We start from the raw sequence: 14,389 nt of genomic DNA on the forward strand, positions 1-14,389 counted from the left end.
ACTTGAGGGGGGGGCAAGGGCAATATATGTAACCTTAACATTTGTACCCCCATAATATGCTGAAATAAAAATAAAAAAAGAAGCAATGAACTGGCTTTTGGTTAGAGCACTGGAGACAGTTTCAAAAACCCAGGGTTGAATGAAGATGTAAGAAACAGATGGGATTTATAGCATTATACCATTTCTGTAAATTAACAACATATACATAAACACCTCGAAGTGACACTGCTGTGCATTTCTCAAGAACACACACACACACACACACACACACACACACACACAGAGTAAGTTAACACGTCCCAGAGGCCTCAAGCGTGTGATCGCTCCAGCTCCCTGCACCTGAGGCTCCCGTCCAAGACCCGTTAGATAACATACATGGGGAGACGTGTGTGCACATGTGCGTGTGTCAACGTCCACGGCTTCTGGACGGGCCGTCAAAACCCTTCGCCACGGCCTCTGCTATGGTTCTGAAGAGGGAGATCTTTTATTCTGTGTGCTTTTGTGCCACTGAATGTTTTTCACCATTGGCCCATGTTACCTTTTTTTTTTTCTTCAAATAAACATTAGTTTCAAAAACAACAAAGAAGAACTACTGGGACTAACACCAGCATCTGAAAAAAATGAAAGGTTTTCTCGAATCTGACCTGGATACAGGCTTCCGGGAGAGAAGTGTTTCAGCACACACTAACTCGAGAGGTGTTTGCAGAGCCCCTAATTTCAGCCTAAGCCACTGCCAGGCACAGGACGGCCAGATGATCTCTGTGCCGGGACTCGGCGTCTGTGACGGGTTCTATGTGATTTTTAAAATATAAGTATCCATTACCCCGAATGTTAACTGAATGGTGAATATGACCATTCAAACCGAGACTACTAGTAACGTGGGGAAGCAAATAGTTTTAAAATGTCACAGCCGGCAGCACATTGGAGACACCGGTTTAACCTGGAAGCCCTGTACAAACAAGTCGGACGCTTGTTTCAAAGGACAGGCAGGGCGAGAAGTCTGCCGCCCCGAGTGAAGGCCCTGCCGCTATCCGCTCCCCCGGGGCCCACGTGTTTGGAACCTCAGTCCTTCAGAGAACACGTGGAACACTTGAGCAGGGACCGGGGACAGAAGCCAAAAGGGAAGCTTAGCAACGGAATGAGCGAGTCCCGCGTGCAGGGAGGGGCCGCGGGCCACGCCCCGCCCGCCTTACCGAGCGATCTTGTCGCTGCAGGACATGGTGAGCAGCCTCTCGCCCTGCAGCACCCCGTCCCACGTCTGGATGCTGGCGTTGGAGCGCACCGGGATCGTCCCCTCCCCGGACTCGATCTTGGTCCGCAGCTGCCCTCTCGCTTTGCGGTTCGGGTGTCTGTCCGCTGGTTCTGGAGAGGAAGGGGGTGGCCACAGACAGCTGCTCAATGCACTGCAAAGCACACCTCACAACGCCCTGCGCACTCAAAACACAGCTTATGCGTGTACATGCCCATGTTCGCGCTATGTATGCTAAATACACATGCGATGTAAGTATGTAACATTGGGCGGGAAGGATACAAAACAAACCACATTCACAAAGGCGGTCTCCTTGGGGCCTGGGGGAAATGGGGTTTCCATTTTAACTGAAATGATTTATTTCTGTCATTAAAAAGGGGCTGAAGCAACAGGGCAAAATGCTAACAGGTGCTCATTCTGAGTGACGGCTGTTTGGGCGTGAGTTATATTTTTTCCCCTTACATTTTTAAAATTTCCAAAATAAACCTAGACAAATGCAGAAATAAACCCATGAGAAGTTTACTAAAACATCTGTAGTGATTACGTCTGGATTATATGAATATGTGTGATTTTAATGTTCTCATATTTTATAAATATTTAGCAATTTTCCACAGTGAGTGTGTGTTGCTTTTGTAACCATGGGAAACAGCATAATCAAACCTTCCTTCTATTTGAGATAAACACTGCCTACGCTTGGGGGACGGGTGTGGATACAAACCACTGAAAGACAAAAGCACTAACCCCACGTGCAGAGAAGGATGAACAAAATATGATTGCAGTGGTGCCTTGCTTTTTCATTAGTGTCTACTTGCTTCTGAAATTCAGCCAAATACTGTAATCACCCATGTAGTAAATGATAATTCATCGGGAACACGGAGGATCAGTACATCTCTGACGTAAAGACATTTATTATCCAAATTTAAATCATGACACAATTTTGATCTAATACCCTCAACTCTATTTTAAGTACTTAGTGAATTAGAATTAGCATTTTTCATTCATTAAAGTTTCCTAATTAAATTATTAATTGAAACTCCATGCTTTGATAGAGACTCCTATTAGATCCACATCCAAGGGATGAATGCAGGTTTGTTGTTTCGTCTGTTGCTATGTGATGATAAATTTACTTGAGAAGCTCTCGATGGCCGGAAAATGTAGTCTCGTACCTTCCAGTATCGGCTCGTGTGGCGAGAAGATTCTGGCATCGCCACAGGGAGAGGTGCTGATGTACAGGTGAAACTGGACGTTCTCCTTCAGTTTAAACCCTCCTCGCTCAGATTTCTGAAAGATGGATCTTTTCTGATCATCTTTGTTACTGGAAGGAAAAAAGTTGCGAAAGAAACATTTAAAGCTGCATTCAGTCAAAATTCGGTCTATCACGGTCACGGACGATTTCCAGAGGCCAATATTTTCAACAGAGGGGGAAAGGTACGTTTGAGCTGGAATTTCTATTTTACGTATTTATAGTAATGAATACAGTTCTTGTCCACGCAATAATGGACATGCCGTCGAAATGTGAGCAGCCTCCTCTTCTTCTGATTTATGACTTCAGAACAGAAAGGCCACATGGAAGAAACAGCTTTGTAAAGAAAATCAGTTTAGGTACATGATTAGCTCTTTCCAGAAATAGTAACTGGCATAAAAATGACCATCTACATCAGGTAGTTCAGGAAGTTCTATTTATATTTACACTGCATAAAACAAAATCATGTGGTCTGCAACAAAGACTTAAAATTCATGTCCATGTGTGTCCATATGCGTGTGTGTGTGTGTGTTATAATTCAGTCAAGTCTATTTCATGTCTTGAGCATGAGGGAAAAATGGGATTCAATCTCTCTGTTACTGATAGTTATTATTTTGAGAATTTTTCAGTGATCATGGAAACAATGAAAGGTTTTGCAATGCTTTGCATTATGATAGGAAAAAAATATTTTTAGTAGTAGCCCCTTGACGTTTTCACTAGACTTACTTTACGTAAAGCTCAAGTTGTGCATAAAGAAATCTGAGCAAGGATCTTCGAGATATTATCTCTGCATGGCAGTCGTTTAGGGCAAGGCCACGATCGCTCATGTATTCACCATTAATGCACTTCGTTCCCGTGGAAATGCTTATCACCTTGGCGTCTTTAACATCCGTGCCTGAAAAACGAAAGAGCAGTCACTCTCTGTGACTCACGGCAATGCCTGCCAACCTGCGCCCCCGGGGCCGGCGTGTCCTCTCAGTGACTCCCCTCCCCAGGGCCCCACCGAGCCCACCAGCTCATCTTCACACCTGTTCTCACCACCTCACTTCTCACTGGGCAGAGCTATGCCCTGCCAGTAACCTTTTACCGAGGACACTTGTGACTTTTCTGGGACACTAACCTCCCCACTATTTACTGTAAAGATTCTAAATAGTTATTTCCTCTGCAATGCAACAAGGTCTTTTCTGGAACATTCACCATGGGCACGGGCAGGAAACGCCACATTACAGGCAGACCTGGCCTGGCAAATTACCCTTGACATCAACTATCAAAGCACTAAAGGGGCTGGAAGGGTCGGCTCAAGGGCACCAGAGGAGCGGGCAGGAAAACAGGACAAAGTCGCCACGTCTTGCTTAGTATCTGTCCCTCGTCACTGCACTGGGAGTGAGATGTGAGCAAGGGGGAACTTCCATACAGGGCCACTCCGGACGGACTCGCGAGACAGACCATGGGCAGAGACACCGTGCAGGCCCTGATGGCACCTGGGGGTCGGCTTGCGCTCCCCACAGCCAAATGGATGGTGTGCACGCTGGGTGACAGCATGCAATCAGGGGGGGACGTTAGGAAAACTGTCCTCATTGCCTTCCCATGACGTCTTCTGAGGTGTATGCTACTGCTGTCTCCACGTTACAGGTGCATAAACTGGGGAATGGGCGGCTCTCGACCTGCCAAGGCGAGAACACCTGAACCGGGGTCTGAGCTCGCCACCCGCACACCTGGTGCTCACTACGCAGTGGTGGCTTCGGATGGAGATTGTGGCTTTGAGCAAACGGTCTCAAGTTTAATACACACTAAAATGCAAATGCTCCCAGTAGGAGCATCTTCCAAGGCGGTTAAAAACACCGGGTAAAAGAACTCGACCAGCTCACTCACTCACTCCTGTGGCCCAGGGAGGCACAGAACCTCACTCAGAGAGCTCGACTCAGCGGGTGAGGTGTCCCGAGCCCAGTGTGGTAAAGGCCGGCCGGCCGCGGACAGAGCGCAGAGAGGGGAAATACAGGTGTCAGAACACCGGGCACTTCCTCACCCCACACCCTGGCTGGCAGGTGTGGACAGACAAACCGTTCCCAGCGTCCTCCCGCTCCGGCTCCAGGGCCTGCTTCCTGCAGGTCCAGGCTGGGCAGACCCGGGAGCAGAGAGGGCCACGTGACAGGCGGCCTCCACTCCAGGGAGCAGTGCAGACCAAGGACATGGTTTCCTTTTCCTGGGAGCTGCCACCGAGATGCAGTGTGAGAAGAGGGTTCCGGGATTCCTTCTGCTACTGGGACTTCTAGGCGATTTTTTTTTTTTTTTTTTTTTTTTTTTGAGACAGAGTCTCACTCTGTTGCCCGGGCTAGAGTGCCCTGGCATCAGCCTAGCTCACAGCAACCTCCAACTCCTGGGCTCAAGCAATCCTCCTGCCTCAGCCTCCCGAGTAGCTGGGACTACAGGCATGTGCCACCACGCCCGGCTAATTTTTTCTTTTTTTTTTTTAGTTGTTTAGCTAATTTCTACTTATAGTAGAGACGGGGTCTCACTCTTGCTCAGGCTGGTCCCGAACTCCTGACCTCGAGTGATCCTCCCGCCTCGTTCTCCCAGAGTGTTAGGATTATAGGCGTGAGCCACTGCGCCCGGCCTTAACAAATTTAACAGGATTTCTTCTGCCTAAACTGTGCCTTTTTCCAGGGATTTTCTCTCTTGTATGAGCCTCCTCCCTGCCCCTAACAGTCACTCAGAAACCTATCTGGCAGCACCAAGAGTTGGGTGATAAATCAGACATATCCTAGCTCCAGTAACGCAGGAATTAGCACGTCTCCTGCCGTGTTCTGGGGCAGACGGAGGCCTCTCAGACAGAGACGATAGGAATCAAGCATTCCCACAGCATGCTTTCTCCAAAGGAAACAAACTCAGGTTACAAAGGTGAACATTTAGGGGGGGAAAAGCTTTGCAAGCGAAGTTCCCACGTTTGCAAGTGGCCAACATTCGAAAAGAAGGAAAACCACCTCCGGCCGGTGTGGCAGCGCGGTTCTCATGGACGGGGAGCCCGTCACATCTGGCAAACACGGACGCACGCGGGTGACACGCAACACCAACATGCTCACCTGTCGTCATGACGACCCCGGCGAGCACTTTTCTGCGAGCGTGGGGGGAGGAGAAGTTGTCGGTCAGGTCGCCAAACTTACCCAGGACCAGGCGCGAGACGGCGTCCGCCAGCACCTGGGTGGGGAGCAGAGACGCAGGGGTTAGGGACCCGCCGGCTCCGCTCCACACAGTGACATTCGCAAACTGCCTCTGATCTGGGAGACCACGCAGGTAAATCTGCCACACGTGTGTGTGTGTGTGTGTGTGCGCGCGTGTGTGTGCACACGTGTGTCCTCCAAAACACTGCCTGGACACTGATGCCCAAGGGTGACGCGAGGCTGTGGCTGGGGCCTTTCCACATGCCCTCGTGGGGGCCGGCACTCACGGAGCGTGAGGCCCACACACACGGCGTCCCTCTGATTCTCACAGCAGCGGCCCTGTCTCCAGGAGGAAACCGAGGCACAGGGGTGCGAGTGCCTGCCCAAGCGCCGCCTGCCACACCCTGTGCCCACCGCTGCTGCTCTCCGTCGCCTCTCTCGGTGACACTTCCTGAGGACGGGACTTTCGGGGGCAGCGGAGGAGGGCCCCTCTTTCACCCCTCCCACACCCCCACGTGGCGCGGCTTGGGGGCTGCACGAGGCCGGGCACATGCCAGGCGACACGCAAGATTGCGGGCCAGAGGGCCAGCGTGAAGGTGCGATCAGATGAAAGAACTGCCAGGGAGAGACATTTCCCGGTTATTTCAGCCTCCGTCCACAACGCCTCCCGGCTCAGCGCCTCGGCTCGGGGCGCAGCCGCGACTCAGAGCTCGGGAGAGCACCCCCTCCTCAGGCCCCACGATGCTAGAATGCACCCAAGGCTGATGCTCTGAGGGAAGGTGTGAAGTGCGGTGTCTGGAACCTCTGGACTGGAGTGTCATCAGATCAGACACCAGAAGGGGTGCTTCTCAGGAGCGTACCTGTTAGATTCTGGACCCGGTCCTAGCTTTACAGCCCACTGGATACAGTGAGAAGCAATGTCTGCTGCCAGGGGTGTGTTAGGAGCCAGCCTCGACCCGCGTCCCACCAATCTTACGCTTGTCTGGACAGCCCACGGCCACCAGGCCACGCTACTGCCCCCAGGTTGGCCCCTAACAGAAAATTTCCCAAAATGAATAGGAAAGTCTCTCATCCTGGGCGATGGCTTAAGGAGAAAACACAGCTGTCGGGAGTTTTCCTCCTGCCCCTGCAGCAGCAAACGCCAGCGAGCCCAGAGCACAGCGCTCAGGACAGAGCACGCGGGAGGGGGCGAAGACAGCCCGAGGCAGGGCCACGCGCAGAACCGCTGGCCGTGAGGACACCATGGTGGCCAGGCGCCCAGGGGGAACGGCCGGTGCGCTCGAATCCACACAGAAAACGTGGAGAGAGGTGGAGGACCAGCAGTTGCTGTCACATATGAAGCTAGGCACGTCTCCAGATTTTCAGAGAAAGGTGGGAAAATTTAACCGAAGAGTTCTGGGAGGTCCCAATCAGAGGTGTGGCGCCCTCGCTCACACCAGCCAGGCGCAGGCACCTGCGCACACGGGCAGTTCTCACGTCCCCTCGAAGGAACACCAGTCTCATTCTGTATGGAGAATGCAGCGACTGCCCTCTCGGTTTCAGGGCGGACAAAGCAATCACCGCAGCAACAAAAATAAACAAATGGGACCCGATCAAATTAATAGGCTTCTGCACAGCCAAGGAAATTATCATTAGAGCGAATAGACAACCTACAGAATGGGAGAAAATATTTGCTCTCTACACATCCCATAAAGATCTGATAACAAGAGTCTATCTAGAACTTAAAAGAATTAACGAGAAAAAAAATCAAAAACCCCATCGAAAAATGGGCAACGGAAATGAACAGAAACTTTTCCAAAGAAGACAGAATGGCCAGCAAAGATATAAAAAAATGCTCAACATCTCTAATCATTAGAGAAATGCAAATCAAAACCACAAGGAGACGTCACCTAACCCCAGTGAGACTGGCCTCTATCAAAAAAATCCCCAAACAACAAATGCTGGCGAGGATTGGAGAGACAGGAGCACTCTTACACTGCTGGTGGGACTGCAAATTAGTGCAACCTTTGTGGAAAAGAATCTGAAGAAACCTCAAAGAGCTAAAAATAGAAGTACCATTCGATCCAGCCATAGCATTATTAGGCATCTACCCAAAAGAGCATAGGACATTCTGTAATGAAGACATCTGCACCCAAATGTTTATGGCAGCACAATTCACTGTTGCAAAAATGTGGAAACAACCCAAGCACCCATTAATTCATGAGTGGATTATTAAAATTTGGTATATGTATATAATGAAATATTACTCAATTATAAGAAACGACAGTGATCTAGCACCGCTCATTTTTTCCTGGATTGAGCTTGAGCCCAATATCCGAAGTGAGATATCACAAGATGGGAAGAATGGGCTCCACAGGTACTCGCCATCAAATTGGTACTGACTGATGACACTATGGTGCTCAAAGGGTGGTGGTGCTCACCAGGGATTCGGGAGTTGGGGGGGTAGACTCACAACTGAAGGACGCGGTGAGCATCGTGGCATTGTGGAGGGGAAGGGCATACCTCTAACCCTTGTCAGGGAGAGGCAAAGATATAAAATGAAACCAAAATGTTTGTACTCTCATAATTTCCTGAAATAAAAAAATAAAAAAGTCAAACCCAGGCAGCACTGCTTCCCTGCAGCGACACACAGGGACGTGAAAAGCCCTTCCCCAGCGTGGGGCTCACTGGGACAGAGCACACAGCAATCGTCACAGGGTCACATGTCTGTTTCTATAGGTCCCTGGTGCCACTACGAATCTGAAGGCAAAAAATCTTCAGGCCAGGGATGTCTAAGTCCTGCGAGGGTCACTCTAGGAAAACAGGTAGGGTTTCCCACCTTCCCTGGAATGGGCATCCTGACATCTCCAATTGAGAGACAATGAACCCAGCAATAAGGCCATTAGGTCTGATTCTGGGAAGGCCACCCCAGGTCCTCCAAGAGACACGTGGTCACACTCCTGAGCTACCTGGGGGCTCCAGAGACACAGAGGCCGTGGGGAACATGCATCAGGGGCTGGGGGACTCTCAGCTCCACGCCCCAGGAACCCCAGTGGTTCTAGACTGACCCAGAGGAAGGCGGTGTCAGGTGGGGCTGGGACAGGCCCTGCCCACCCACACCCCGCAGGATGGAGCCAGCAGATGCCCCCTGGGAGCTTGGGTCCTGACCCGTCCTGCATTCCGGAAGGCGCACGGCCAAGCCCGCAAAGCAGAGCTGCACTGTGGAGCCCCTGGCACCTGGCATGACAACCTCTGATGTGACTTCAGTGGGCTTGTTTGCCACTCTGTCAACGTTAAGAGAAGAAAAGTCACATCAGACGATATTCTGAACTGAGGCTGAAATATCTTAGCAAATAGCGACCCTGAAAATGAGAAATCACATGGGACCTCGTGCCACTGGGTCGCAACATGAGAAATGGACTGAGAATTCTCATGAACAATGTTAGCAAGAGGTTTTAAGGGAAGCAAGTATTCTGTTCGCCAAAAGAGTCAGCAAAATACTTTGACCATATTGCTTTATGCTGATGTCGTATTTGGTTGCTTTAGGGAAAATAAAATAAATTTCGCTTAAAACTGAGCACTACTGGTCCTCCCAGATGACAGCTGTACAGAGATTATTCTGAGCACGTCCAAAGGCAAGAGAGGAGCTATCCCAGCACCCACTGGGTGCTCCCGGGGGAACACAAGCCACCCTGCTGGTCCGTGTGGAGGCCCTCATCCATTCTGGTTAAATGGACTCGATGTGTTGTCTTCAAAGTGAATAATATTTTTGACACAAAGGAATAAATAAAGAAGAGGGTCAAAGAATAATTTTTGCAACAGACCAGCAGAAGTTTGGATTTCCAAGAAAAGAAGCAACACTAATCAGAGAGCTCTAGCACCTAGAGACGAGAACCGAACGCTGTTTTCTTTACCCTTCCTCTTCCATAGCGGCCACCCTGACACTCTCCCTTCCTTCACCCTTATTTTACTGGGCCGGGGGCAGGACCAAGCTTGAGAGTGGCTGCCCACCTCCAGCCCGGGTGGGGGAGCCCACGTGAGTCCCACATAGGAAATTCCAAGTGCAGAGACCCCCAGGCCCCTGGCAGGTGCCGAACACTGACTGAGGGGCCCCTTCCCCCCGCCCACCCTCTGACACCTGCTCACTGCTAGTTGGCTCGTCCTCTGCTTAGCTGGGCTACATCTTAGGAACACAGACACCGGCCGGTCGGCTGGAGCCCAGAGGCCTACCCACCACCCCGCCCCAGACGGGACAGGAGGCTGAGCCCGTGCGTGAGATTCCCAGGTGAGGCCTCGGACTGGGGCTCATCCCCCCACTCCTGACAGGGCTTGCTGTGGGATGGGTCACCAGAGCAGGGCTGCCATCCTGTGCTGTCAACGCTGCCTGGTGCGTGGGCCCTCAGCTGTCCCCACCCCTGCCCCCCACGCCACGAGGGCCCTGGCATGCACTGGTGGCTGCGTGGGCGTCTTGGTGACCACGTGGCCCTGGTGGTCAGACTTACCGGTAACCGCTGCTGGTGAGGACAGAGTGACGTTAAGATGGACAGTCGACAGTGACAATGACAATCAAGTGCTGTGTACAGCACCGGCAAGAGCAGCGCCCACGTGCCGTGGGCAGCCACACGGTTTCCTCACCTGTGGCAGGTGCAACTGCAGACCCTCACTGGGGATGGGCTGGCGGGACGGCGTTTGGTCCAAGTGCAAGTTAAAGACGGTGGCCAGGGCGGACTGCGCGGCCCGGGCCTTGGCGAGCTTCTTGTTCCTCCCCGAGCCCTCAAAGAACTGCCCGTCCACGACCACAGACATGACGAAGCTCTTGGCGTGGCTCTCCCCGCTCTCGGAGAGGAAGTCGTACTTCAGTCCCGGGCGCAGCTCGTTCAAGATCATCACCGGGTTCTTCCCGCTGGGCGGCGGGAAGGGCGGCGGGACGGGCAGGGGCGGCTGGGCGAGGCTGGCGGGCACCGGCGAGGCCGACAGGCTGAGGTCCCCGCTGGAGCTGAAGGAGTCGTCCCCGTTGGAGCCCACGTAGAAGGGCGGCTCCGCCTTGTCGGGGGTCTCGAAGCCGTTGAAGAGCGCGTCGGGGAAGTCGGCCTGGTCGGACGTGAAGTCCGTGTTGACGGACAGGGTCCTCCCCATGGCCAGGTGCGCCTCCGACGCGTTGGGGAACTGCACGAACGACCGCAAGGCCTTCTCGGCGGCGTGGAGCTTGGCCTTTTTCTTGGTGGGGCCGGAGCCCTCGAACACCTGCCCATTCACCTCCACCGACATGACGAAGAGCGGCGCGTGCACCGGGCCCGTCTGCGACAGCAGCGTGTACTGCAGGCCCGGCTTGATCTCGTTCAGCTGCATGAGCGCGTTCTTGGGGAGCACGGGCCCCGGCATCCTCCTCCTCTTCTTCAGGCGGAACTTGGCGTGGCCGCCGCTGCCCTCCTCCAGCAGCCGCTTCCTGCCGCCGCCGCTGCCGCCGCCACCCCCGTTGGAGAGCTGTGTGCCCTCGCCACCACCGGGCCCCGGGGCGCCGCCGCCGTCCTTGGGGGGCACGTTGTCCAGATTACGGTTTTCCTTAACGTCGGTGCTGCTGGAACCTGCGGTGCCCAGAAAGAGTAACTTACAACGCCTTCGTTGCAGGACCTTGTAAATGCAAAATTTATAGATTCCTTTATCTCTCTTTGTAACTGGTCAAGTGATGTGTGCTTTTACGTTTTATTCCTGACGTAAACACGAGGAGCTCCACGTTTAGCCAAAGAACTGCCGCCTCGGCTGAGGCCAGTGCTTTGGCATCGTGCTTATTAATGGCTGATGCCATTTCTGTTAGTGCCGCCAACGGCTTCTGCGTTAAAAGGTGAAATCTTTAAATGATTTTTTTTTTCTACTGAGAATATTCTTAAGCACCTAGGGATACTCTTTCAAGCTTGTCAAAATGTGGGACAAGTTAATCCAGAAAGACCTTACACTGATAAGTGTAACAAAATGATAATTTAAGTATTAGACTATAGACAAATATACATTTTATTTTAGCACTCTCCTCCTTTTCATTGTCATTTACCATCATACTATCTATAGGTTTTAAACTGCAGCGTCTCTCGGGAGAGGAAACACAATTTAAAAACATTCAGAAGCTAATTTGCTTTTCAGGTTTAAAAATAGTCAATATAAATATGCAATTATCCTATGTAGTTTATGAGTCGATCTTAGGAAACTGCTTATGTAATTATAAAAAGTGTTATGGCTTTTTAGAAATTATTTTTTGGGGGATATGGCTTTATTGCTAGTACTCATTCACATTTGTCATTATCTATGGGGATTGATCAAATCTGAATCCTTACTACACTGCAAGATAGGAAAAGTATATAAGAACAAGATATAAAATTGAAGCTGCAGGCAAGCCAAGACATCTTAACTTCATAAATATACTATCCGGCAATTTCGTCTTTTTAAAAAATATTTGATGAGTTTTCAGAATAATTTGTTTATCCTACTTTTTAAAGTTAGTTTGGACTTAAAATTAATAAAGATAATTTTAGAATTCTAAAAGTGCATGGCGAAGGAAACATGATTTTGATTTTAAAAAGGGGAATAAGAAAGTGTTCACTCCTCCCTCTAAGTTCACCAAGCTTTTTAAAAAAGGTAGGAAGGAATCATTCCTTTTTATCATGGTTAGTTTCTCAGGCCACCTGCTGCGTGGCGCCCAGGAGTAGCAGTCGCAGGGCTGCGCAAGGTTTTCCGTGTGGATGCATTTAAAGATCTCTACCACTGGCTTCGGAAAATCCACAACAAATCTTTTAAGTCACCAAAATATTTTTAAGACTATAAACCAATTTACAAGTGCCCCGATATGGGGGCTTTGGGTCTGATTCTACTACATAATGGGAAAGTAGATTCTCACTCTGTTTGGCAAACTGAAAAAACCGTGAGAATATTCATGAGCTCCACCTTGGGAAGGTTTCAGATAACAATCTCTAACTCCAGGGCGGTGGCTCAGCTGAGACTGTGAAGATAACCTGGTTTGGACACAGCTCCTGGGAAAACTGATGCTGAGCCGTGGCAGGGATTAGGGGTCTACAAACCCCCTCTGCGGGCACTGTGTCTCCCAAACGCCCCTCACACACCACTTCCCCCAGTTGGCAAAGCTGATGGAATGGACACTAAATTTTCATTTACAACACCCTCCAGCAAAAGCTCGGTAGGTTACTCCTTTCGGTGCTCAAAGGGAACAAAAGGTTAAAAAAAGCAGAGCCAAGATGGAATTCAGAGGTTAATAAATCGAGCAAGAACATGACACACTAGATCATTGCTTACATTTGCTGTTAAACAATTATCAAGAGAGAATATCAGATCATCATAAACATACTCTGACATGCATTTAATCAAGTATTTATAACCTCTAAAACAACCACATGCTTTCAGAAATAAAAAACAATCAGTATCGGACTGACAAGTAATATTGACATTGTAAGAAAAATATACTTTGCACAACACAGATTATGTACATCCTAAATTCTTGTTCGCTTTAGAGGCTCTGAGTTCTGCTCACGTCAGCTGTTAACAATGCTACTATATAAAGGAAAATGAGATATTAAAATGAGAGAAAGACACCCCACAATCTCAAATCCTCTTAAACATATGCATTCTGTTCACAGATTATGCTGCTATTACAATTCATAAATGAGAATATTAATCACGATAGAACATACACGACTGGCATGTCAAAGTTTTGGCACTAGAACCAGCAGCTTATCTTTCCAGGAGAATTACTCAGGAGGGTTCTTTATTGCATTGTTATCACAGGATCAGTTCACGGCTCATCACATAAACCCGTGCGACCAGACGTTCCTGCCTACGCAGGAGGACTGCAGCCACGGACTACAGTGCACAGTCCTGACACAGAGGAGGCCCTGAGACACCTGCACACGCTGTTCGGGTGGAACACCTGGGGACACCTGGACACTCTGTTTGGGTGGAACACCTGGGGACACTTGCACACGCTGTTCGGGTGGAACACCTGGGGACACTTGCACACGCTGTTCGGGTGGAACACCTGGGGACACCTGCACACACTGTTCAGGTGGGACACCTGGGGACACCTGGATACCCTGTTTGGGTGGAACACCTGGGGACACCTGCACACGCTGTTTGGGTGGAACATCTGGAGACACCTGGCATATCCTGTTCGGGTAGAACACCTGGGGACACCTGCACACATTCTTCAGGTGGAAAATGAAATGGGCCAAGCGAAGGTCACATTTTCTAGAATGAGGAGCGTGGGCATAATCTCTCCCTTAAAAACTGTGGCAGAAATGGCAATGCTGAGAGGAACTGCCCAGTGAAACATGAGGCTGGGTTTTAAAAAGATCTCAAGAGCAGGACTGACGAGAAAACCGCCAGCAGCGGCCACAGGAAGCACACCCATCGGCAGAGTAGGTGAGACCTTGGCCACCCGGCTTGGCACGTGCTCAAGCTGTCAACCCTCATGCCCGCGGCAGCCGCCCCCGCTGCAGGGACATTCACCGTGCGGTTCGCAGGACAAAGGCCCGCCCTCCCCCCCACAGCAAACTTAAGGAGCAGCAACACAGCGCAGGGCCGTTCCTGGGCCACAGTTTGATTCATGTGGTGGACAAGAGCCATCCCAAGACCTCAGCTGATTAGTTTTGTGTGAAGTCACATTGAAATGCGCTGAGCTAAGTTGTAACGATCAATAATCACTCCCAGTATCATTTAGAGCTGCACGTTCTTCCTTGAGACAGGTAAGGATATACATAC

General features: G+C 50.5%; 1 protein-coding gene across 4 annotated transcripts in view; it reads right to left on the reverse strand.

Moving 5' to 3' along the window:
- Window positions 1-14,389, reverse strand: part of ADARB1 (adenosine deaminase RNA specific B1) — a 142,763-nt gene that overhangs the window by 32,941 nt on the left and 95,433 nt on the right. For all 4 annotated transcript variants that reach the window (XM_075998461.1, XM_075998394.1, XM_012780035.2 and 1 more), the window contains 5 exons: window positions 10,265-11,214; window positions 5,573-5,687; window positions 3,219-3,387; window positions 2,416-2,564; window positions 1,194-1,362 (listed from right to left, as the gene is read on the reverse strand). In XM_075998461.1, the coding sequence (XP_075854576.1) occupies window positions 1,194-1,362; window positions 2,416-2,564; window positions 3,219-3,387; window positions 5,573-5,687; window positions 10,265-11,011 (1,349 nt within the window). In that variant the 5' untranslated portion in view covers window positions 11,012-11,214. The remainder of the gene's footprint in view (window positions 1-1,193; window positions 1,363-2,415; window positions 2,565-3,218; window positions 3,388-5,572; window positions 5,688-10,264; window positions 11,215-14,389) is intronic.

This window comes from Microcebus murinus, chromosome 1 (genome assembly GCF_040939455.1).
Source record: "Microcebus murinus isolate Inina chromosome 1, M.murinus_Inina_mat1.0, whole genome shotgun sequence".
In the NCBI taxonomy this organism is placed as follows: Eukaryota; Metazoa; Chordata; class Mammalia; order Primates; family Cheirogaleidae; genus Microcebus; species Microcebus murinus.